This window comes from Psammomys obesus, unplaced genomic scaffold (assembly GCF_907164565.1).
Source record: "Psammomys obesus unplaced genomic scaffold, mPsaObe1.curated_primary_1811, whole genome shotgun sequence".
Classification (NCBI taxonomy): Eukaryota; Metazoa; Chordata; class Mammalia; order Rodentia; family Muridae; genus Psammomys; species Psammomys obesus.
In genome coordinates, this window is record NW_026590062.1 from 3,360,203 (window position 1) to 3,387,277 (window position 27,075).

Consider the following 27,075-nt stretch of genomic DNA (forward strand, 5'->3'; position numbering starts at 1 on the left):
TTAGTTAGTTAGTTAGTTAGTTAGTTAGTTAGTTAGTTAGTTAGTTAGTTAGTTATCAATCATTATCTTCTTTTCCACTTTGTTATTTGTCTGTGTCCACTTCTGCCAAGATGGGTTCTGACTTGTCATTGTCCCGACTCTGCTGGGACATGACCTCAACACATGGCATCTTGTTTATGCTGTTCTGTTCTCAATGTGCACATCAAGTACACTGCCTCAAGGGAAGCAGATCTGCTTCTACCACTTAAAAATCAATGACTAGCGCAAACAAGGTTAGTTTCAATGTTTAAATAAAAACATGTAATAATCCAGCACAGGTCCAGGCAAAAACCACCTTGGGTTGAAGAGACAGCTCAGCAGTAACAAGCACTTGCTGCCCTTCCAGAGGACCAGGGTTTGGGTTCCAGGGTGCTGCAGCAATAGCTGAGAGCTCACATCTTGAGACAGACAGAGCCAACTGGGAGTGGCTTGAGCTTCTGAAACTTCAAAGCCCACCCCTCAACCCAGTGATGGGACTCACCTCCTAATCCTTCCCAAATAGTTCCACTAACTGGGAAACAATCACTCAAACATATGAGCTTATTGGATCCATTCTCATTCAAACCAGCACACTAAGGGTGACTTTGAACTCATGATTTTCCTACCTCAGCTTGCCGAGTGGCAGGTATGCATAGGTATGCATCACCATGCCTGGTCTATATGGCTGAGAATCAAGCTCATGGCCTTATGCATGCTGGGCAACCATCCTACCAACTGAGCTATAACCCTATAATTATGTTTTAAACCACTCTTTCAAATCTCACTCAAGCTTTAGGGGTCTGGATATACAGTAAGACCCTATTTCAAAAAAAGAACATTTAGTCAGGCGTGGTGGCACACACCTTTAATCCCAGCACTCAGGGAGACAAAGGAAGGAGGATCGATGTAAGTTTGAGGCCAGCCTGGTCTTCGAGGTCAGCCTGGTTTACAAGCAAGTCCAGGACAGCCAAGGCTATACAAAGAAACCCTGTCTCAAAGAACAAAACAAAAAGTATGTTTATATTAATACATATATACATATAAATGTATATGCATTTACATTCTCTATCTAAGGTAAGAATGTTCAAAACTACAGAAAAGGGGTGTGGTGGTTGACAGCACATCAGGCTACACTAGGAAGACCACTTCCTAATGTATATAAGGCCCCAGCACTGGGTGGGAGCGGGGTAGGATGGACAATCAGAAAGCCACTTGTCTTGGTCAGGGCTTACTACTGCTGTGATGAAACACCATGACTAAGAGCAATTTGGGGAGGAAAGGGTTTCTTGAGCTTATACTTCCAGGTAATAGTTTATCACTGAGGGAAGTCAGGGCAGGAAATTGGAGGCAGGAGCTGATGCAGAGGCCATGGAGGGTGCTGTTTACTGGTTTGCTCCTCGTGACTTGTTCAGCCTGCGTGCTTATAAAACCCAGGGCCACCAGCCCAGAGATGGCATCACAATAGGCTGGGCCCTCCCCTACCAAATCGTTAAGAAAATGCCCTACAGCTGGATCTCATGGAGGCATTTTCTCCAGGCTCCCTCCTTTCATTATAACTCTGTCTTGGGTCAGGTTGACATAACCAGCCTACAACTCTTATTACTCACATATTCGGTGTGAACAAACTGTAGTCTGAGAATACCTGTTTATAGTTGCTGCCTATCAAGTCACCCTAAAACCTAACCACTTATGACTAAGACTCTTATGGCCAAGCCTGACAGTCTGAGATCAATGCTCAGGACCAATCTATATATAGACTGGTCTACATACAGATATAGACAGATGTTTTAAATAAATCATAGGTACTACCCATCTACACTGAAGGGCTCAAAGAGACAGTGACACAAAGGTTAATAGAGCCCTGGCCACACCCATCCCATCATGGTCCATGCCTCTAGACAGTCACTGCACAGAAAATAAATAGATAGATAGAGAGAGAGAGAGAGAGAGAGAGAGAGAGAGAGAGATAAATCAGCATTTACTCAAAGACACAAAAGTCCATCACAATCAAAATAGTGGGGGTGGGGCGTGTGTCCTCCATCCAAGTGAGCAGCCAGAACGCACAGAGTTTTAAGAGCAACCCCCATCCTTACTTGTTGAAGGCAGGATTGGCAGGTTTTGTGAGGTCCAAAGTTCGCATAGCCTAGCCTAACAGGAGGTGCTGCTCTGCTTGCTGAGGTTCACAGCAGGGATGGTTCACGAGTACCGCTGCTCCACAGAGGACTGTTCATGCCAGCCTGGCAGACTGCTCAGGGGACTGAAACCTGCATGCTAGAGATGAAGCAGCTTGGGCACTTGTAGCAAGGGATAAAAACTATGCCTCATGCCAGCCCAGACCACAAAGACAGCTTGTATTCAGCAAGACTGCCTTGTCTTATTCATCCTCTGAAAGACTGAGGAACAAGAATACACCAAACCACACCTGCAGCGGCCACAGCAGAGTGGCATGCCATGGCTTGAGCAATGCTACAGAAGAGCCAGGGACTAATCCAAGCCAGCACACCTTAGCCAAGAACTAATGACTGCTAACAATCCACTTTCTCTAACAAAACTACCCACTCAAAAAACTCACAAATCACATGCTTAAAACATATCCAATGTGCTGACCACTCATATGTGTGCTGGTGCTTGTGTATGAGCAGAGGCAACTATGTATTTCAAAATATTTGTCCCTGTTACTATTTTCATTTTAGGTCTTTAGTCCTGGAAGACAGAGACTGTCTAACTCACTTATATTCTCCCATAATCTAATCACAGGACTCTGAGATAATGTGATTTACAGTGGGCAGATCCCTTTGTGTACAGAAAGGGGCTGAAGCATCAACAGAAGCCTATGACAGGAACTAAAAACTTAACTAGCTGGAAAGATGGCTCAGTGGTTAAGAGCAATAGCTGCTCCTTCTAGAGGATCCATGTTCCATTCCCAGCATGTACATGAAGGCTCACTCCAGTTCCAGGGGATCCAACAACCTCTTCCGGCCTCTGCAGGCATTGCACAAACCTGCATGCATACAAAACACTCACACACATAAAAATAAATGACTTTTTATAAACATAAAAGCTATAGTGAGCTCTCCGCTCTCATTTAGAGTAAGTTCAGCTGTAGCAGGCACAGTAAGACCTTGTTATCTTTTCTTCTCTCTCTTTTGTGGGAGGTAGGGTGGGACTGGATGTTGTGGGGTGACCATGTAGCCCTGGCTGGCCTGGAACTCACTACGTAGGCTTCCTTCTAAGTGCTAGAATTAAAGGTGTACACCACTACACAGGGCCAGTAGTAAGTAGCAAGATAAGATACTTCTGGTGCAGCTTAGAAAACTGAACACAACACTGTGGGTGGGGGTGCAGAATGGCAGCGTGCAGCTTGGTGAGAGGACTTGACTAGAACGAGTCAGGACTAAGGTTCCGTCTTCCCCCTGCAGGGTAGAAATGCTGGCACAGGGCAGGTGCCAAGCTTACAAACAGCAAGGCATCACCTGGGATGGTCAAATAACAATGAAGACTGACATTAACAATCAAGTATCGGCAACAACTCAAAGCTCACACTCCTTACTCAAATATGTGGGGTCATATCATAAATTACAGGGTAGGCATTTCCTGCCAACACAGAGGGGGGTCTTATTTTCTATGGCTAGTGATGCCCCAGGGGCCAGGTAGACCTCAGGAAGAACAGAAACATCAGTGTCAGCTGATACGGGTGCACGGCCAGGCCGTGCCAGCACAGCACAGAACTGACCAACACCCTCACCTGCTGGGTGTGGCCCTGGCATGGGCCCTGGCATCTTTTCCTCAGAGTTATGTGTCAGACCAAGAAGGAGAAACCATTTGCTTTATGGATTCTGGATACTGAATCACTCAGAAACTCCCTTAGAGCTGACGGCCACAGAAGAGGAGGCACTCTGAGAGCATATAGAATTACCAGGGCTGAGAAAGTTACTTTATATATAGCACCTTCATGCTGCAGAAAGAGAAATGGAGGAGCAGAATGGCAGATCCATGTCCCACTACAAGGTGACGCAGCCAGGACTCAGCTTACAACTTTTCAATTCCTAGCCCTCATTCCTTCCTCAAAGCCATTCATTCTGACACAAAACATTAACAGTATACTTTAATGCTTGAGAACTACACAAAGACCCTGTGAGCCTACTGATGAGAGAAGCAGTAATATCAAGCACTCACTTACCTCCCAATGCTGTCACTAAGGTGAAAGAAAGGCCCAAATGGCTCCTCCAAAAGCCAACATCTAATTCAAGCATAAAAACAGGGGAGGGAGATGGAGGGATGAGGGGTGTGTGTGTGTGTGTGTGTATCTGTGAAGATGTCTTCTATGGTTTTTTACCACCACCCCCTTTTTTGTGAGATAGTGTCTCTCAGTGAATCTAGAGCTCACCACTTTGATAGACTGGCAGCCAGTGAGCTCCTGGGCTCCTCCTACCTGCCCCCACCCCTAGTGACAGGGTTACAGACATATATCACTGAGCCTGGCTTGTCACATGATGCTGAAGATCTGAACTCAAGTCTGCTGCAGGACGTTTTCATGCACTGTATACTCAGATGCTGCTTTCTGTGCCCTGAGATCTAGCTGCAGTCCTGACATGGACATTGTCATTTCTATGAAGAATCTCCTGTATCAACATTGTGTAAATACTGCTCTCTGATAATCTCCGGTTGGTTAATAAAGAGGTTGATTTAGCCAATAACTGGTCAGAGAAAACAGGCAGGACTTCTGTTCCTAGTCTGGGGTTCTCAGGTGGACAGAGAGAGAAGAGGAAGAAGTGGCCATGAGAAGGCCCCACGAGGACTTCACCCTGAGGACAGAGAGTTACAGCAGAAGGCCAAGGGAAGACAGGGGTGGCAAGTAAAAGGGCATGTAGCTGATTGGGTTAGAATAGATGACTATCTGCCCAGTTAAAGAACTTAAAGCCTCTTGAATAAATCTAATAGGTTTCTGTGTCTAACAGTGGGAGCAAGGGTAGGTGTTATAAAGGACTCCACTAAAACATTAACTCCACTCAGGTGCTCAAGCTAACACTACCCACCAAGCCTTCTCTTTATCCAAAGCATAGCCACGCCCAATGGACTTTCTCCATTCTCATTTCAGTAAGGGCATTTACAGAGCAACTCAGTGATGACTGAGTTGCTAATACAAGCCACTTAAGGTGGGTAAAATCCACATCACCAAATAGGTCTCCTGCCAGCGCTGTGAGATTCAAAGTCTCCCGTGGTTTGCAGAAGCAAGATGGACGGACTCATAGAACCTTTTGTGGATGTGGAAGCTGAAGGAACTGTCTGAACTCAGTAAAAGATTAGCCATTCAGAGTTTATTTTGGGTTTCTTAATTGGCTTGTTCCATTTCTTTGAAGAAAAGAATGTCTTGAATTTGTCCCTCAGTTTATAAAAAGAAAAATGCTTTAATTCCAAACAGACCTTGAGTGCCTGACCTGGCTGGCAGTCTGTGGCTGTCCTCCCATCTGGCCATCCTGAGCTTTAGCAACAAAAAAGTCAAGTTCCTGAATGTCCCTCACTACTAATAAAGGAATATACAGGCTGGAGATGGCTCAGTAGCTAAGAACACATCCAGAGGACCTAAATTCTATTCCCTGCACCCATGCCAGGTGGCTCATAACTATCTGTAACTCCAGCTCCAGGTGATCTAATGCCTCTAGCCTCCACATGCACATGTCCTGATGAGGATATATACACACATACACACACCTACACATAATTTAAAATAATAAAAACAGGGCTGGAGGATAGCTCAGTGGTTAAGAGCACTGGCTACTCTTCCAGAGGTCATGTGTTCAATTCCCAGAAACCACATGGTGGCTTACAACCATCTATAATGAGATCTAATGCCCTCTTCTGGCATGTAGGCATACATGCAGGCAGAACATTATATACATAATAAATAATTCTTCTTTTTTTTTAATGGTAAAAACAAATCCTCGAAGGAAGATACTAAACTGATGTGTGGGTTAAACACAAATGACATTCAGTTCAAACCCGCACTCCAAAATCAGGTTAAGTAACAATGGCATGGCATTAGTCTTCAGAAACCAAAGTAAGTAGAAAGAGCTCTAATTAATGGCAAGATTCATGTTGACCAATTGGAAGGTGATTGGAATGAGAGTCTGCTTTGTTCCCTGAGCACCCATCTCCCTAACTCTTTCCAGAGCTGGTTCGGTTGTGCAATAATCAGTCCAGCCACGAAAGTCAAACACAGACGTTGAAACAGAACAAGCTAGTCATGAACACCTGAGAGGGAACCACAGGAAGTGGAAGCTTCCCCAAAGGGGAACTCCACCTGATACGGAACAGTGCCCAGACAGAAAGCTGACTTTACGGTGGGTAATTTCAAAGCCCACAATCCACAGCAAGACATTCTGCAAAGTAACCTGTTGCCTCTCACAGCATGGGAACTCAACACGTGCATCTCTCATGATATGAGGGTACCACACCTTAGCCCTGGGATTCAGGCCTCACCAGACCCCTTTTCCTCCTACAGCTGAGGAGAGCAGGTGCACACCAGCTCAATCTTGTGCCCAAATGGGACAGGGTTCAGTGAGAGGCAAAGGTAGGAAAGGACTAGATGGCACACTGAATGTGAAGTGCGCCACAGCCACTCAGCAGGGTCTTTCGTTTCCATCCTATGCTGTAACTTATTACCCAGAGTTGGGATAAGTTCTGAATCTTGTGTTCTATATGTGTAGACTCCTGCAACACCCTCTGGCAAGAGGGATGGAACCAGGATCAAATGCATACTAAGCAATGAGATATAACCATCTACCACTGAGCTAAAACCATCCCTTGGGACAGTTGCTTGAGCGCATGTTCCATTTACAACTCAAAACCCAAAAGGTCAGGGGCTGAAGAGATGGCTCAGTCCGTTAGAGCACTTGCTGGCCCCTGAGGACCTGAGTTCAGTTCCCAGCACACATAGGAGGTGACTCAGAGCCCAACATCCCATATCTCCAGCTCCAACTCACTCACTCACTCACTCACCTTGTGCAGAGGGAGCACCAGGAAGGCTCCTCCCCCACTTGCTTCTATAATGATGGCCACAAATCTAGGGTTGACAGCACAAAAGGAACTGTCCCAGGTCACTCGGGAGACTCGGATGTCATCATAGCACTGGTCATTTTTCACTGCCTGGCCAAAGACATGCCGGAACTTGCTCTGTCGCACCACTCGCCGCATTGTGTCTGTGAAAAGAAAGCAGGGAAAGGAGTGTGAGAACTATGTGCAGCCAAAGCTGCACTTCTGCAAAAGGCAAGCTGGAAGAACAGAACACCTCGGCATTCTGTCTGCTCTCTTAGAAAGTAGCCAGACTGCGAATCCCAGATCCCTCTACAGTACAAACAGGGAGAGCACTGCAAAATGTGTCGGAAAAACTTACAACATCCAGAGGCAGTCCATGTGTTTAAATTTCAAGAGAAAGACAGGGACAGGAAAATCAGCCTTTCGGGGTGGGTGGGAAAACTCACTCTGCCCTTCCAATTTTGGAGACAGGAAAATACCAAAGTGAAGGTACCTTGTTGGTGTGAAGCCAAAGGAAGCCCCAAACAAGATATGATTTGGTGGCTTTCTCCTTAGCCGGCCAGGGTCATTTCCCAGTTCTTAAACACCCTCCCTCCCTCTCCCTGACATCTGCATTCCTCTGTCTGAGCGCTGTGCTGGCTCCCCAGAGTGACTCCAAATGACCAACTATGCAGATTTAAGAGACAGAGGCAGCTGCCCTGCCTGCAAGTGCTGCCACTACCCTCCTGAAACAGGCATGCCCTTCAGAGCAACCCAGTGAGGAATGGGAAATCTGCCCTGAGGTTACCACAGAAGCCAAGAGTCAGGTCTTAGAAAAAGGAGCCGTAATTAAATGGGAAGTGGCTGATCAAGGCCACCTTATGATGACAAAACATTAAGTCTGGAAGTCCCATTCTGCAATGAAAGTGAAGAGCCATCCATATACTGGGCTACAAGCCATGGCAATCAAAGCCTGAACGGCATGGTGGTGGCAGCTGGACAGAAGGAAGGATCAGCCCACTATAGTGGACAAAGGAGACTAGGACTAGGGCTCATGTCAGATCATTCAACCTCTTGAACAGTAAGCTGGGCATGAGGAATGTGGTGACAGCTAGCTGAGGTCCTAGGACTCCTCTGGGTTGCCAGATGGACATGAACACGAACGGAGGCTTTGTGCTTCAGGCTCCGCCCCACACACCTCAGGTTTCTAGCCAGCACTTGATGTCATTTTCCCATCTGCTTCTGTACAGCGATCTGCTCAAGACAAATGGAACTCAGATAAAACTAAGTGGAACCGGCGTGAGGCCAAACCCTGACAAATTCACTGAAAAACAAATTACTGTGAACAGAAGAGGCCAACACCTGTCCATTTGTGCCAAGTGGGACATGTGGTGGGCAATGCTATATCTTGTCCTCTCAGTCCCTCCCTCATGGCCCTGGCCCACTGCTAGATGCAGAGAAAGCACCAGCTTATGCCAGAGCTCCCTTCTGTCTTCGCACGGCTTGTGTAGAACTGTCCTTGCAGCACTGCTGGAGGCAGAAGCCCGGTGGCAGGCCCCTACGCCTTGCGCTCTGTAGTCCAGCTGCTGCCTGACCTTCCCTGCTGACTCCTGGGACTGTACACTGGAGTGCTTGGTAGGAGATGCTAAGGGCTTACACCTGGCCAACAGCTTTCACTGTGAAATAGTTCCTTGGTTGTGAGTCAGAAACAGCTTCCACTATAGACTAAAGGAACACACCTCCACACTAGGCACTCTCAGAAGCCACCATCCCTCACCCATCGGATCTACAAGTCAAAAAGCTGGAGTCCCCACCAGCATACCCCAGCTAGGGTTTCAGAAGTTAAGGGGCCGAGAGATGGCTCAGTGGTTAGTGTTTATTACTCCCTCAGAGGCCCCACATTCGGTTCCTACACAGATCCAGCTCCTCACAACTGCCTACAGCTCTGGCTCCAAGGGATCCAGCACCCTGTTCTGTCCTCCATAGACATGTACACTCACATCCACATAACCACATATACATACAAGTAAAACTAAAGCTTAAAAAAATAAAGTTAGCCAGAGGTGGGGCACATGTCTTTAATCCCAGCACCTTGAAGGCAGAGGCAAGGTGGAGCTCAGCCTGGTCTACAGAGTAGGTAGCCAGAGCTACACAGAGAAACCTTGTCTCAAAACAACAACAAAACAAAAAACAAGTTAACACAACAGAAAAAAAAAAGAGACTATACTAGATCATATTCTTCATGCAGTAAAATATTTTACAAATTGATAAAACTAAAACTCAATAGAAAAGTAGACAAAAAACAAACTCAAACACACACACACACACACAGGTATACACCCCAATGGATGAGGACAGCAAGGGAGCGCACCAGAAAGCAAATGTGATAACAAAGCTCAGGAGAAAGGTCAAATTACTGAGTGACTGCTGCGGGCACACCCTCACTCAGCTGAGCATCTTGGAAGGAGCTCACAAGCATGGAGGCACACTGTGAAACCCTAGCAGAAGTAGAACACAAAGCACACACAAACACACACACACACACACATACACACACACACTCATTTTTAGAAAGCAGAAAAGTAGAAACAATCAAGATAGCATGAGAGTTGACAAGACAGACATATATCAATTCAACAGAATTCAAAGTCCAGAGACAGAGAGGGCTCAGAGCAAAAGGGCACTTGTGTAATCCCCACGTCTCTCCTTCCCATGTGAAGATAGAAGGAGAGAACCAACACCACAGTTCTGTCCTTCCTCTGATCTCTCCACATGTGCCCACACATACACAGTGTAACACACACACACAACAATAATGTGATCACATTTACAAAAAAGAATTCCCAAGGTAAACCCACACTTTCTCTAGCCAACTGATTTTCAGCACAGGAAGTAAAACCACTCATGGGAGAAGGAGTGTCAACAAACGATGCTGAGACAGCTGGACAACCCTGAAAGCAAGCAAACAAAAAGACGACGATGATGATGATCAAATGGGTCAAGAGTCCAGACACAACAGCTGAAACTATAAAGCTCCCAGAAGAGAACAAAGCAGCACATCTTCCTGGCCCTGGGTGGCAAAAGCAGCTTAAGTGTGAGAGACAGTAGAAGCAACAAGAGAGTGAACTGACACCTTCAAGGCCTGTGTGAGGGCTCAGCAAGATGCAGACTTCTCCCAATTGGCCTTTGACTACCACACATGCACCATGACACATATATCATATCAAACACACACTAATAAATAATAATATACAGACATTTGTTGCAAACCTTAAATCTGACAAGGCACTCATTCATACTTAAAATATACAAAGAACTTACTAAAAAGGGATCAGGGTGGAGAAGACAACTTAAAATCCTACTTAAAAATGACCTTGCCAGGCATGGTGGCACACACCAGGCATCAGAAGGTGGAGGCAGGAAGATGAACCTCAGCTACAAGAGATCTTGCTTTTGCCTCGTGTAGGTAAGACCTTGGGTGTATAACCCAGAGAGGCCATGGAACTGTCCAATGCACAACCAAACTAAACCCTCAATGAATGGCTCTTTTACCCCGGAGTGTGAAAGAAAACCCACCAGTCAGAGAAGCACTGATGGAAGTGTGGGCTTCTCAGGACCTCAACGGTGTCAGGTGGGTTGGGCTTTGGATGGACCTTACACTTCCTTACATTCTAAAAGAATTACCTCCTGACCCAGCCCTTGAGGGAACTGAAACAAGGAGTAAAAATCCCTGAAGCCAAGGGAGACACACACCCGAGTGCTGCTAGTTACTGGACAAATGGATAAAATGCTATCACCCACAGAAGTGCGATGGTCAGCAATGAACACTCAGACAGTCCACAGCTTGGAGACCTATATAGCCCTAACTCCATTGGTATGATACATGGACTAGGCGAATGCAAACAGCAGTTTGGAGGCTGTATGGAGTAAAACCTGAAGACAAAGGGCAGGAGGCTGATTCTTAACATGTGCCGAGGTGTTATGGCAAACGCCTTTAATTCCAGCTCTGGGGAGGCAGAGGCAGGTGAAATCTCTGAGCCAAGCCTTATCTACTATCAAATTCTAGGACAGTCAAGACCACATAGTAAGATCATGTCTCAAGATACAAAACAAACTGGGCAGTGGTAGTGGCAGCAATGGACCACAACTTTAATCTCAGCACTCTGGAGGCAGAGACAGATGGATCTCTGAGTTTGGGGCCAAACTGGTCTATAGTGCTAATTCCATGACTAGCACTATCCAGGACTATACAGAGAAATCCTGTCTTAAAAAACAAACAACAATAACAAAAAAGATGTATGTTTGTATGCGTGCATGCACGCACACACATGCGCAGAAAGGCCAAAAGAGGACATTAGATCTCCTGGAACTGGAGTTACAGGTGGTTGTGGACCTCCATGTGGGAGCTGGGAACAGAACTAGGGTCCTCTGCAAGAGCAGCCAGTGAGCTTAACTGCTGAGCTGTCTCTCCAGCCCCATAGGCTTCTTTTAGGGGTCATGAAAATGTTCCCAAGTCACTGTGGTAATGATTGCGTGTGCCTTTCAAGTGGCTTTGGTTCTGGTTTGGCTTTTTTGTACCTTACACTTTAGTGAATGCATGTGTGAGTATCTCTATAACAATGTGTTTGTTTTTAATCTGTACAGTGTCCAGCATATACTCTGTAGTCCACCCTGTTTTTTAAACAAAGCAACAGTTACTTAAGTTCCCCTACCCAAAGGGAAAAATCTCAATCACTGCCTTACTGATTAGGTGGAGAGTACGATCTTCACACAAAAGTAACCAAAACCTCTGCAAAACTTTGTGCTCTCCCACCTCAGCAGCATTACTACCTTTTTCAAATAGAGAAAAATGTGGGAACTATTCCAAAAAGTAGAACTCCTCTCTAAGAGCCACCAGTATTGACAAATGGCATTCAAAAGTCAATTTTAAAAATGTCTTATCAAATTTGGATATTTTTTAAATTATCTTGCCTAAAGCGATCAAACAATAAATTAGAAAACTAAAATGTTTTGTAAGGGAAACCAACTCTCAACTGAATGACAAAGAATCAATGAAGGTACAATCCTAAGTGCCCTTCCAGGGACACCTGCTCACGAGGTCTGTCAAGAATGAGGTCTTCCACCTGAATACCCCCTTTCGTTTGCAAATGTTGAGAACATCTCAACAGTAAAAGGGTAGTGAGCCAGACATGATGGATACTGAAGCAGCAGAACCAGAATTTAAGGTTAGCCTGGGATCAGGAACAAGACTCCAAAAATCAATAAAACAATAGGCCAGCAAAGAAAAGCTCAGTCAGCAGAGCAGCTGGCAGTAAGGAACAGGACCTGAATTCGTTAGTTTGTTCCCCCAAAACTGTTGTATGTTGTAGAAAAACTAGTTATGGTGGCACAGTAATCCCAGCACTAGAGATCAAAGGCTGGCCAGGCCCTGGTTCCAAGAGATTGTTTTTTTTTTTTTTAAAAAGGCTGACCTCTCACCTCCCTGAAAACACACTTACGTGCACATGAACACATGCACATACACACCAAAACAATTTAAAATGATGACGTACATAAGCCATTAAGCAAATCAAGAAAATGTTCAACAGATTTCGCAACAAATTCCAATCAGTAGGCAGCAAGCATGTCTTTTAATTTCCACAAAATATAGCTGGATACGGTGGTGCAAACCTTTAATCCCAGCATTTGAGAGGCAGAGGAAGGTGGATTCCTGAGTTCAAGGCTAGCCTGGGCTACACAGTGACTTCGAGGCCACCCAAGGTAATATAGTGAGACCCTGGTCTCAACCCTCCCACTAACATACACATAATGTAAAAATTACAAATCTAACCTAATACCCTATAAGGTGCAATTTACTACTCTGCCCTAGTTCCAGTAAGACTGACAGCACACTTCAATGGGTTTCATAAAGTAAAAACAGAAAGCTAGGTGTGGTGACCCATATCTGTCACCAGCTACTCAACAGGCTGAGTAAGAAGTACTTTGTGTTTGAAGCCAGCCTGGGCTTCATAGCACAGATGGGACAGTAGCTACAATGTTAGAGGAAGAAGAGGTGGAAGAGGAGGAAGAACAAAAAACAAACAAACAACAAAACCCCCAGACAGATGTGGTATCTCTCACCTGTAATCCAGCACTAGGAAGGCAGAGGCAAGATTAAGCTACCCTTGGCTACATGGCAAGTTTGAAGTTAGCCTGGGTTATGTCAACTACAGACATTTGAGACAAAAAAAAAAACCCTCAATTGAGAAAAATGGCACTAGAATATAGGGCTGTATGCAAGGGCATTTTCTTACTGATTGATGAGGAGGGCCCAGCCTACTGTGGGTGAGGCCACCCCTAGTCTGGTGGTTCCTGGGTTCTATAAAAAAGCAAGCTGAGCAAGCCATGGGGAGCAAGCCAGTGAGCAGCACCTCTCCATGGCCTCCGCATCAGCTTCTGCCTCCAGGTTCCTGCCCTGTTTGGGTTCCTATCCCGACCTCCTTCAATGATGACAATGATATGGAAGTGTGAGCAAATAAACCCTTTCCTCCCCACTTGCTTTTGATCACTGTGTTTCTTCATAGCAATAGTAACCCTGACTAGGACCTGAATAGCACGGTAGAGAGTACGCTTGAGTCCTAGCCCACACTAGATGTCCTCTGTAGGGCTTGTGTGAATCTCAGAAACATAGCCATTTGTCTCTCTGCCCTGCTTTCTAAGTAATGCTGAAGCCAAGGGAACTGATTATCCAGCAATCCAGGCTTTTGTTTTGTTTTCTTAGACAGGGACTCTCTATGTACCCCAGGCTAGACTCAAACTTGCAGTCTTCCTGCTCCAGCTTCCCAAGTTTTAAGATTCCAGGCCTGTGACACCATCCTCCATCATAACATGTTGGCAGGCAGACAGTGTATAACGCTTTGACTCCAAATAAAGAAAACCCAAACCCTGAAAAGGACTACTCATTATACCTAAGAGCAAGGAAACGAGAAACTTAAATTTGCTTGTGTTTGAATAAGCACTGTAACCAAGAATGAGCAGGAAGGGCCCTCATGGCTAAGGGCTGGCTACCAGCAATAGCTCTACAACCCTGCACTGAACGGCATCTCAGGGGCCTACAGTTACCCCACAGGGAGTACAATAATGTATTTGGGGGGAATATACAGATAAGAGTTCCTACAGTGCAGTGGCATAAAATAAAGTATACTCAAAACATCTGAGTAAATGTTTCTCTTTTTTTTTTTTTTTTTTTAATCTATCTCCACCAATCTCATTAGGACCACCATTTGGTCTATCTCTACCAATCTCATTAGGACATTTTCCTGTTTGAGAAGTTGTATTTAAAGAATTTCTATAGTGCACATAAAAGGAAATGCATCCTGCGAAAGACACAGGAAAACCCCTATTTGCAAAATCCTGCCAGCAGCTTTGCAGAGGCCATTGCAGTGCACCAGTGCGGAATTCACAGTAATCCCCCAATAGTCCCCTCAGCAGCAGTGACCACAGAAAGGCTCCAAAGCCTCCATGATGGAAAGGCCACAGCCCCAAGAAGCTGCTGTTTTTATGATAGGCACTTTTCATATTTTGTTTTGTTTTGGTTTTCAAGACAGGGTTTCGTTGTGTAGCCTTGGCTGTCCTGGACTCACTTTATAGATTAGGCTGGCCTCGAACTCACACCTATCTGCCTGCCTCTGCCTACTGACTGCTGGGATTACTGGCATGCGCCACCTCACCCAACTACTTTTCAAATATTTCAAAAGAACAGTAGGGAGTTAAGAGATGGCTCTGCAGTTAAGAGCACTGGCTGCTCTCCCAGTTCGATTCCCGGCACCCACAGGATGCTCCCAATTGTCTATAGTCTCCAGTCCAGGGATTTAAGTTCCAGGGACCCACTGCCATCAGTACACAAGTGGTACAAAGACATATATGTAGGCCAAACACATATATACAAATTTTTGAAATAAACTAAAGAGAACAGAAGATAGCAGCTGAGGCAAATGTCTTAAAACACTGAGTCTCCTTTAAGAAGTAAGAAATGTGGCACCACTTCCACCTACATACACGTTCACAAAGGTAGATGAACAAAGCAGATGCAGGAGGTTCCAACATTCATCACTTCTAAGTAGAAGTGGCCTTCTTCACTTTGTTCATCAGTAATGCTCCAAAAATCCTAACAAATTACACATCTTCACTACACTCAACACTATCAGAGTCACAGGGGACGGTCAAAGAAGAAAAAATACACCATGCATAGTAGCTCACACCTTTAATCCCAGCACTCTAGAGACAGAGACAGGTAACTGTTTTCTGTGAGTTCATGGACCAGCCTAGTCTATAAAGCAAGTTCCAACCCAGTCAGGGCAACATAGTTAAGACCTAGTTTCAAATAAAAGAAAAAACAAAACAGTACATGCCTAATTTAATGTGTATTATTTTATATGTATGGGTGTTCTGTCTGCATGTCTGTCTGTGTACCTCATGCATGCTTGGTGCCTGAGGTCAGAAGAGGATGTCAGATCCACTGGAGCTGTAGTTACAGACAGATGCGAGCCACTAAGTGGGTGTAGGGGATCAAAGCCAGGATCTCCGCAAGAGCAACAGTGCTCTTAATTGCAGAGCACCCTTCTAGTGTCTAATAAAAACTGTTCTAGAAAGAACACCACATGCAAGTCACACAGCCAGATCTGCTGAGCCACGGCTTGGAGGGGGGGGGGGATAAGGGGCGCTCTGATCTACACTTGCTGGACTTGCTAGAGACTGGGAGCTACTTAAGGCAAATGCTGCAAGTACAGGACAGGCTTAGTGTGTATTCAACCTATGACAAAGAATGGTAACAACAGCCATACTCATAAAAGCCTCCAAGTAAGTTCTTTTCAACCAGGGAACAGGCTGGCAAACCCAGTACAAATGCATGCTTCAATTCCATAGCCCAACACAATCTGGTTCTAATACGTTTCTAGAAATAAAGAGATAAGAAAATAGAACCAAACTGTGGTTGAGGGACCAGGCCTGGGCCACAGGAAGCCTACAGTGGAATCGCAAAGCTCTTGATTCCAGGCTCTGCATTTTTTAGCCCTCTCTCAGAGATACCATGCAACTGGCCCAGAGAGAAAGAATTACTGTGGAATCAGTTACCCAGAGCCACAAAGAATGGACAGTCAACTTTCCTGCTTTCTCAGCACTAAATTCCACATCACACATGCCCTCTGCTTCCCAGAGTCAGTCTACACGTCCTCAGAGCCACTTCATAGGATACCGCCTCAACAGCCACAGCTCCACTTGCTGGCTGTGTGATCTTTAAATATGAAATTACAGTGGGCCTACACTTCATGAGCCTAAGTAACAATGGAAAAGGCAGTATATGGAAATGGTTCTAGATGAGCTATACTGAGATGAAGAAAAAAAAAAGCATTCGCTACACCCAAGGAACTGATTCCTCACTTTTGAGTTAACTTGTACTCATTTTAGGAAAAAAGTTAGAGACCACCTAAAATGAAACATGAGCACTTACTGAGAATTCAGAGTAGAATTCATGCAAATGTCTGCTCCACATCACTACCACAAGAAATGAACCATGGGTGATATGAGCATAAAGCAACTCTGAAGACCAAGAATTCATGCTCACACGTGTAGCCAGAGACCCTCTGAACCCCAAAAGCGCCATCATAGACATGTACCTGACTCTGCAATTATTAAAGCAGGCTATTGGGAAACAGCCCTAGTTCTCCAACATTAGAAGTGTATTCTTATTGCAGAGCTAACATGCAAAGACACATGCTTAGAATCTCTCCCCTCTCCTAATATTCTGCTTATGTATCTTTATGATAACAACTGCTTCTCCCCATGCCTAGGCTCCAAAGGACTGCAGGAGAAGCCTCCACCTGAAGACAGCTCAGGTTCTCCCTGCCCCAGAGAACACACAGTGGCAGCCCAGAAACCATCCATGGCTCCAGACATCTCCCAGAGGCCTCTGTAAAGAGGCAAATTAATCCCAAGAGTGCTCAGGCAAAGTGCAGAACTGTTGCAGATATGAACAGCCCAGACTGTGTTTCAAAACACTCCTATATTGTTGGCCTACTTTTCTTATCAACAATGGCAGGTGAAGGGGGAGAGGCTGTATATGACTGCCCAAACTTGCTAAGTTTGTTTTTCAATATTTAGTCAGTGGAGTTTCTCTTGCTTTGGAAACTTTATTGTTTCAAGAAATGAAATTACTGGATTCCATGATCTTAATAAAAAGACAAAATAAGGAGGTGTTCTAACACCCTATGCAAGCAGGGAGGCATGAACACACACTCCTGATGATGTGTCACAGGAAGGTGCAGAATACAAGAAACTATGGCTCTGGTGACAGACTAGTTCACCCTGTCTCCTACTTGCCTAAGTTATTCAGGTCCCCCGTTATTATTTCTTCAGCTATAAACTGGGAAATGGAAATGAACTGTTTCTTTATCATCATGCAAAGCACAAGTCTACAGGCTCTGACCATTACTGGGACTTGGTCCCTACCTCCCTCGGAAAACATACATGGGTCACTGAGAACAAATTCGTTCTTAATATCCACACGGTCACACACATGACACACTCAAATGTTAACACCAAGTAGGTCCTTACCCCTCTCATTCATTTCTTAACTTCTTAACAAGGACTTAATCTCTGGCAATGTGCCTGAACCACACTGGACACTGCAGAAGACTGACCTGCTGTTAAACAAGTTGCCCTTGAGCTGAACTCCAGGCACGGGCAGAAGTGAACTGGACAGGAGGAGGACAATGACATGGGGAGTCTGCATCGACGGCCAGGTAATCTGAACATGGGTGACTTCAGAAAGCCTGAGGGATGGCAGCCCAGAACAGATGAGGCAAAAAGAGGATAAGACATCAGCATGATTAGATCACACAAGGCTCTAGGCAATGTTAAGGATTTCACCTTTACCTGCAAAGCATTAGAAGAAACTCTCTATCTCTTTCTCTCCCTCACACACACACACACACAAGTACACACCAGTGTTGAAAAGTCCAGTGTATGATACAATCACTTTGGCATTTTAAAAGCTCCTCGAATACAGCTGGAGAATGGGCAGGCAGGCAGAAGTACCTGAGAACATTCAGGGAAGCACTGTCCAGGCCAGAAGTTACAGTCTCAGTGGAACCAGGACAAAGGAATGAGGTCAAAAGACTTGGCGCCAGCTGGATTTCAATCACCTTATTTGACAAGAAGGGCGTTAAAATGGATCCTAGCATTAAAACAATTATCTGTGATTCAGAGGACTGCATGTTACCGAACATGCATTGAGGTCAAAGGGCAACTAGGGAAAATGGTCTCTTATTCCACCTTGTGAGTCCTGAGGACTGAACTCCGTGGCCACCCCTGCATGGCAAGCACTTTTACCCAGTGAGCCGTGTGCAGGTAGGTGGCTGGGAGTGCACTCCCGCCCAAAGCAAGAGCAGAAGCTGACCTCCCACCTCAGCAGCTGCTGAGGACCCTTCTCCTAACAGCCAGGTGCACAAAACCAGCACCAAAAACCTTGTCAGACTGATATCTGCCTAGCAGTCAGCTACACACGAGAGCACGCACAAACACACCCAAACACAGACACACACACATACACACAGTGCTTTGTCTGAAATAAAGTGTATTGAAAGGAAATAAACTGAGGAGGCTACTTGAAAATAAAAATAAGGCTAGGTGTGGTGGGCACACCTTTAATCCCAGCACTCAGGAGGCAGAGGCAGGCAGATCTCTGAGTCCAACATGGTCTACAGAGTGAGTTCCAGGACAGCCCAAGCTACACAGAGAAACCTGTCTCAAAGAAAAAAGAAAAGAAGGAAGAAAGGAAGGGGAAATAAAATTAAAACATTAACATATTAGTCTTTCAAGGCTGAAGGATCTTTAGGAAAGTGACTCTTCCAACCCTGTCCTAAAGGTGACAAAAATGACAGTGTTAGGGCTCTCTCAACAATTTAAGAAGTTGTAAGAATGTAGCTCTCTGGAGTAAGTGAGTTACTGCAAATACTCATAACCACACAATCTTTAAGACTGTCTGAGCCAAAAGAAGAAAATGCCTGAAAGCACCTGCCAGGAAGGAGAGGCAAACAAAGGAAGCCCACCTTCAGGAGACACTGGGGCCCAGTATTCTCATTACAAGTGGCTCTGACTACCAAGCTCCAGCACACCCCAAGCCACCTTCCTTCCAAACTGTATCAAGACTTAAAATAGAGCTGGGTGATGTGGCACTGCCTCGATCCCAGCAGCAGGGGTGGGGGAGGATCAGGGGCACACTGTCATCCTCAGCCACATGAGGAATATGAGGCCAGCCTGGACTACATGTTGACTATCTCAAAGCATAAAAAAAAATTAGCCATAAGAGTGACTCAGTCAGTACAGTTCTTGCCAGGCAAGGATTCTTGGATGTGAATCTGATCCTCAGTTCCCACACCAGCCCCACCCACAGCACAGGCCTGTAATCCCAGCTCTGTGGAGAGAGCACCAGCAGGGTCCCTGAGGCTCAATGGCCAGCCAGCCTAGCCAAATCAGTGAGTGCCACTTCAATGAGACCAAGCCTCAAAAAATGGATATAGTGATACCACAGATATGTCAACCTCCGGCCTACACACACACACACACACACACACACACACACACACTAAAAGAAGAATTCTCTAGCCACAAAGAAAAGCATGAAGCATAGCATCAAGTGACAATAATACTCTCATAAACAATGGCATTTAGTCTGTAGAAATCTCTAAAAACTACAAGACATAACAAACACCTACAGAAATCCAAATGTAATCATCTCTAAAAATTGCCAGAATGACATACAAACACCCACAAATACACAAATGCAATTACAAAACAGTCCTTTCTTGTTGCCATTTATAACACTGAAACCTGCTGTTTTTCAAACTACAGTGTGTACCAATGAGTTCTGAGTGAATGGGACACTGAACAGGCAAAGCAATGACCATCTGTTCTCCCCAACTCACCTGTACTTCAATCCCTCTGGGGCAGGGCTAGAAGTTCCCACAGGCCTCCTCCTCCCCTGCTCCACCAGGGTGCATGTGCAGTGTGGACATTTGCAAGGCAGCCAACATGTAAAAGGGAGGGGCACTGAAGGGAGCTCTAACCCTACCTGGATACATACTAGCTGTTCCTGAATCCACTTGACAGACTTTAGATGATCACAAACATCAGCCAGGAAGTGACATTAGTTCTTGTTTAAAGCAAAACCCTCTGGCCAGTGCTAAGAAACAAAGCTTAAGAATCACTAGTGGGGTGAGGAGTTGCAGTCAATGACCTCAGCACTCCAGGGCTGGGGGGATCAAAACCAGCCAAAGCTACACAGTGAGTATGAGTCTAGCCTGGGCTACAGCAAAACAAGCAAGGGGCTGGGAAGATGCAACACTTGTTCTGTGAGAATGTCAGCCTGAGTTCCAATCTCCAGCGTCCACAGAGCACCCAGGTGTGGCTGCACATGCCTGAAATCCAGCAGTGTGAAACTGAAATGGGCCAGTCCGGAGGTTCTCTGGCCAGCAAGCTTAGCTGAAGCGGCAGCTTCTGGCTCAGGCAGTAACGCAGAGACTGAGCAAGGAAGACTTCTGACATTGCTCCCGTCCCCACACACCCACGTGCATCTCACAACACGCGAGCCTCCTACACTGAGGATACCCTGAATTTATTCAAGAACTCAGCCTAGTGAGCTTGTAATAACCAAATGTGGACTGGCTTAGTGCAAGTGAAGATGCTCGAGGTTAGGCCTGCTGACCTGAGCTCCCGAGCCCCACCTCCCAGCCCCACGTGGTGGGAGAGAAACAGCTTCTAGACATTGTCCTCCACATGCACCCAGGGGACCAGGAACTAATAAACTGATATAGGTGGTTGGCTGTTTTGCTTTGTTTTTAATTTTTAAAGAAAATACAAGTGAGTCTCTGCTCACAAGTACGGCATGCAATTACTCAATTATTCAGCTAATGTTGATTGGGTATCAGCTGTGTGCCAGCCAGGTTATACTGGGAAACAATGGCACAAAAATATTTCTAAACTTTTTTCACCTTCAAGAAATACAGAACATAATGATTCCCATTCTCCAACTAGAAACCAACTGATGCTTCACTTAGAATTTAATTTCTACTACTTTACTCCAAAAAGTAATTAACTGGTGGTGGCAGAGGGCCACTGACAAGTACTGTAAACCGGCTTCCACCTTACAGTGCCATGTCTAAACTATACTTTTTTGTTTTATTTGCTTCTTGTTGTTGTTTTTGAATTAGGGTCTCACTGCCAGACTGACCTCAAAATCACAGCAATCCTCCTGCCTCGCCTCTGCTTTCTGGGCGCTAATATTACAAGTGTGAGCCACTATTCCAGGATACTGTATGTAATTTACATTTTACTCACTGAATAAAGGCAGATTTCATTATCACAACCCTCTGCAGTTTGAACAAAACCACCCACTTTGCACTCTTTTTCCCCAGTTACTCCTATTCTAGACCAAGCCAACACCATCACACACCCCAGACATGGCCTTGCTCTGGACATCCCCCCCCAACACTGACTCTCCAACACCTGCCTTCTGAAATTCTCCAGCCTCACCCATGCATAGCCACATCCAGAGAATATGCATGTATTAGGTTTACAGAAGACTGTGTGCTTTTAAACAAGGCCTTGAAACCCAGCACTCCAGACACAAAGACAGGAGGATTTCTGTGAACTCAAGGCCATCCTGGTCTACACAGAGAGCAATAGGACAGCCAAGACTACATAGAGAGACTGTCTCAAAAAACAAAACACAAGCTGTTTTGTGCGCAGTGGTGGCGCACACCTTAATCCCAGCATTCAGGACTCAGAGGCAGGCGGAGCTCTGAGTGATGCAGGTCTACAGAGTGGGTTCCAGGACAGCTAGGGCTACAGAGACCCTGTCTCAGAAACAGAAGAGAGAGGAAGGAAGGAAGGAAGGAAGGAAGGAAGGACAAGAGAACCCCTTTTGTACACTTTCAAAGTAAGCCAAAACATTAAGCTGTAACAAACCTCATAAATAAGAAACCACATAATTGTACCAGGAAAAATCAAGACCCTGACCCTTCTTACACTTAGCATCATTCTGTGTCTGAGAGACAGTTCAGAAACCGCTGGTCCAAAGCCTCCATACAGGAAGCAGTGTTTCCTACTGTCTGACATAAGCAGTGACTTTGGTACTTATTTACAAAAAAGCAAAAACCCAGGCAGAGAATTGGGTACCTCTGGCCACAGCGAGCTAACAGTCACCACCTTGCCCAAAGGTCACGGGAGCCACTGTGCCTTTCCATTGTGGTCCCAGAAGAGAAAAGAGGGAGGAAAAGGAGGGTCATGAACAGTTTGAGAACCCTAGCAGATTGACTCTTATTGATAACAGTAGGCAGAGCTTCTTCCCTTCCAGTTGTTTGTGCACCTTTCCGTGGGTTTAGCCTGACTCCTCCTCCACTCGCCTGTTCTCCTGACAGCCTGTTACCCTGAACACAAACGGTTCAGAGAGAATCTGTTCATCAGCAAGGAAACTCCTTTTCAAAACTATTGGGCTGCAGAAATGGCCCAGCTGTTAAGAACACGCACTGCTCTTGCAGAGGGCCTGACTTTTGATTCCCAGTACCATGCTGGGCAGCTCACACCTGCCTGTAACTCCAGCTACAGAGATATGACACCTCCAGCCTCTGTAGGTCCCAGCACTCATAGGTTCCACCCCTGACACACACACATATAATTAAAAATAAAAAACAGCCAAGCAGTCGTGGCACACACCTTTATTCCCAGAGCCTGGGAGGAAGAAACAGGCGGATCTCTGTAAATTTGAGGGCAGCCTGGTCCACAGAGCAAGTTCCAGATCACAGAAAAACTCTTTTCAGGAAGGGATGGAGAGAACAACAAAACAAACAACAAAACAAACAAACAAACAAACCCATCTTTTTAAAAATTTGTTAGTATGAGGCTAGGAATGTAGATCAGTTGATGGACCATTTGCCTAACACAAAGCCCAGGATTTGATTGTCAGCATTCAAGAGATAGACAAGATGATTGTAAGTTCAGGGTTACCCTCCAACACAGGGCATCTGTAAGTTGAATGATACATGGCCTGTGGCTGTCATGACAATGAATCATTGTTTAGTCCATGACGAACACGAGACAGAGTCTGAGCTATTTGCTCCCACAGTCAGAGGTCAGCTAAACCAAGGCAGTAAGAGCTTCAAAGCAAGATGAAGATGAGGACAGATGAAGCTCTTGGAAGGCTGGAGTAGACATGGAGGGCTGCTCAGCCGAGGCAGGACACCTCTGGAGGTATGTCCTATAAGGAAAAGTTAGGGACTGGAGCATGGCTCCTACTCCTCTTCCACATGAGTCTTGGCAAGCAAGACCCAGAATTCCACCATCACCATTAACAGTTCAACCCTGCTGCAAGTTAAACAGATTCTCTCTCTGTAGCTGAGACTTAGGCGGCTTGTAGTACTCAATCTATATTTAAAAGGCCACCTGAGCTCCAAACGCCCGAGTTAGTCTCAGGACTACAACTAGTGCTGAGTTGAAGAGGGCCTGCAAACACAGCCTTTAGACAGAGATGGCATCTAGGTTCAGGGTCATGCAGAGGCATCCACAGGTCATAGCTAGTTCCTCAGGGTATTCAAGACACCCTCACACTGCATGAAATTGAAGTGGCAGTCTTAGGAAAAACTTAAAAAAAAAAAAAAAAAAAAAAAAAAGCCAGGTCTTCCAACATTCTGCTGAAGTTGCCATAAAGTAGCAGTGGCCAAGACAGGAGAAACCCAGGGCAGCCATCCTCCTCCTAAGGGACAACAGGCCAGCAAGAACGGCCCAGAGGAAAGGCACTTGTCCTTAGAGCCTACTGACCTGAGTTTGAACTCTAGAACCAAGTGAAGATAGAAGGAGAGAAGCAATTCCACAAAGCAAGCTGTCCTCTACTCTATACCCATGCCCCAGCACCTGCACCCCCACTACATCCACATCACACACACACACACACACACACACACACACACGAAGAGTAAATTAAAAACTGAAAAATAAAATAAAAACAGACAACACGTATTACCCAGTCTCATCCAAAAAGCAGTGGCCTGCCCTTGCTGGCTGCAGCTATTCTCTTGCTTGCCAAGAAAAACTAAGACAACAATGTTAAGCTAAAGATGCTACCAACCATGAAATAAGCTCAGCAGCTCACTTACAACGCAACTGTTCCCATATATCCCAAGTCTGGTTCTCAGCTCCAGGGAGCATGCTCGGGGAGCTTACACATACACCCACGCAGACACACAGACACACATAAAAAACAGATAAATCTAGCCGGGCGCAGTGGTGACGCCTGTGATCCCAGCACTCAGGGAGGCAGAGGCAGGCAGATCTCTGTGAGTTCAGACCAGCCTGGTCTACAAAGTGAGTCCAAGACAGCCATGGCTACACAGAGAACCCTGTCTCAAAAAAACCAAAATAAACAAACAAATTAATAAATTTTAAAAGCAAAATTTGAAACCCCTCTGCTTAATAGAGATGAAATTTTATGTGAAAATATACAAATATCACCCAAAGGGCTTTACACTCTTAATTTTCTTAAAAATGAAAATTTCACTTAAAGTTGCCCTAAACCTAGTTCTATACTTGGCTATAAATTTAATACAGTATTAGAAATAATTTTAGATTTAGTTATTATCTACATGTGTGTTGATGCCCTATATGCTTGCCTGGAGCCCTTGGAGTGAGAAAAAGGCTTCAGGTCCTCTGGAACTGGTATAGCTGTGAGCCGCCATAGGGGAGCTAGGAATCAGACCCCCTCTGCAAGAGCAGCCAGTGCTTTCAAACACGGAGCCATCTCTTCAGGCTTAGCTGTTTAACATGTTATTGGAAGAAATTTTTAGTTCTCGAAAAGGTAAATGCATATATATATATATATATATATGTGTGTGCATATATATATATATATATACACACACACATATGTCTGAGGCCTTCCTTTAACATAATTGATCATATGTATGTCTCTTCCTTGTATGTTAGAAAAATGAGGCTCAGAGTCCAAGAACCAGAGGTTATATAAAAATACTACACATAAATAGCAAACACAAATATTGACCAAATGACCAAGTTTGGTCCAAAATGAATATCTGGATATAGACTTATTATAAGTGTTTAATTTGAGCTTTTTCTTAAATCTGAGGTACACTGCTTTTTTTTTTTTCCACGTGGGAGGTTTATTAGGGGAAGAGGGAAAGGGAAAAGGGGGGGCGCCCCAGAGAGAGAGAGAGAGAGAGAGAGAGGGAAAGTAAGAGAGGGAGGGAGAGAGCAAGAGAGTAAGAGAGAGAGAAAGAGAGTAAGAGAGTAAGAGCGGTACACTGCTTTTAACAACTTTTCTTTGTAAGCATTTTAAATGTTAATAAAGTCTTAAAGTTTTCTTACTGCATATATATTATATTGAGGTAAAATGTACACTGAAATAAAACAAAGTAAAATTTAAAATACAAATAATTTTTAAAATAAAACTCTGCTTAATGTGGATGACAGCTCAAGTCCATGTGTCCCCAGACAGCACTTGGGCAGCATGCACACTTTTATATGAATAAATCAGTCTCAATTCTTTAAGTCCCTAAGAATGAAAGGAATTAGAATCTTTAACTGGAAAAGAATGCTGACGGTTATAAAAAGGAATTTAAGTGTGTCTCATATGAAGTAAGCAAATAATGATTAACCCTTTGTCCTCAGGAAAACTGCTTTCAAGTCCTTTCAAGCACACACCCAATGCCAAAAGCAGAAAACGTGCCCCAAGGCCCCTCCCTCAACACGGTCACCCTGCTCATCCCAGAAACAATTATAGCTTTGCTCACTGGATAGCACCTCAGCAGCTGTTAGCACCTGGGGACTCAATTCCACAATGTAGCATGAGCAGCACTCATCCACCAAGCCACAGTGTGACTTGATTGGAAAGCAGGCTGTCTTGGCTGCCTGGAGGCAGGATGACCACAGCAGGAAGCTGTGATCTTTCCCTTAGTCCTGCAATAGCACATGTGCTGTTCCCACCCAAACCCAGCAAGACCAGTGCCCCTTTTCCCAGCAAGACAAGAGAATCTCGTTCCTAACTGGCCATTAAAATATTTTTAAAAAATTGTGACCACAGCTTACTGTATTGAAAATATAAAAATGAGTACTACAGTCTTCATCCCCCAGCACCATTAATTAATTAATGAACATCAGACAGATGTAGCCAGATACACACCTGTCACCCCTGCACTGCAAAGGCTGGGGAAGTTGAAGCTTTTTTTTTTTTTTTTTTTTTACCTCCAAGAGCCACCAGGGTAGCTCAAGGTTTCCATGGACTACAGAGCGTAGGCAATACAGCAAGACCCTGTCACAAACAAAAACTAGGAAGTGAATTCTACCAAAGCTTATCCAAGACCTGTCACATTTCCCCAGCAGGCATCCTAAAAGCTAGACCAATCGCCAGTGTTTTCATCCAGGCACAGTGAGAATATGTGAGGACAGCATGTGGCAGTAAACTGCAGTGACAGCCCTGCACCTGGGCTCAGTTTGTAGGTCTGGCAGAAGCCCAGGGTGGAAGTTAGGAGAAGGGACACATTAAACTGGGTCAGGCACTAAAACTGGCAGGGTCACATTATAAAAAGGAAGCTGTTTTTAACATAAGGACCCATACCGTACTACACACCCACCCTATCTTCAAGCTATAAATGAAATGGGGGACAGCTGGGTCCCTGCTCTTAGGCAAGTGCGTCCAGAACAGTACTCTCAGCATAGCCCTGACATCTGAAAACCAGAGGCAGAGTGGCCTGGTGTCTCCAGCTCTGGCTGTGAGGGATCCCTAGGAGGCTGGAGGCTGGTAGCTGGACTCAAAGGTGTACAGTGGCGCCTCCCAGGCATCCAGAAAGCACACTCTCAACTCCCAAGAGGCCAGACTCCTCAAAAGGTGGCTTGATAATGCAAGATATGTCATTCAGTTTTTAACTCTTAACATTACTTTCATTATTTTTCTTTCCTTCCTTCCTTCCTTCCTTCCTTCCTTCCTTCCTTCCTTCCTTC

At 45.1% G+C, this 27,075-nt stretch overlaps 1 protein-coding gene across 2 annotated transcripts in view; it reads right to left on the minus strand.

The window, feature by feature from the left end:
• The window catches only part of Coro1c (coronin 1C), a 76,157-nt gene that overhangs the window by 40,825 nt on the left and 8,257 nt on the right, over positions 1–27,075 (minus strand). For both annotated transcript variants that reach the window (XM_055606136.1, XM_055606137.1), the window contains exon 2: positions 7,018–7,217. In XM_055606136.1, the coding sequence (XP_055462111.1) occupies positions 7,018–7,212 (195 nt within the window). In that variant the 5' untranslated portion in view covers positions 7,213–7,217. The remainder of the gene's footprint in view (positions 1–7,017; positions 7,218–27,075) is intronic.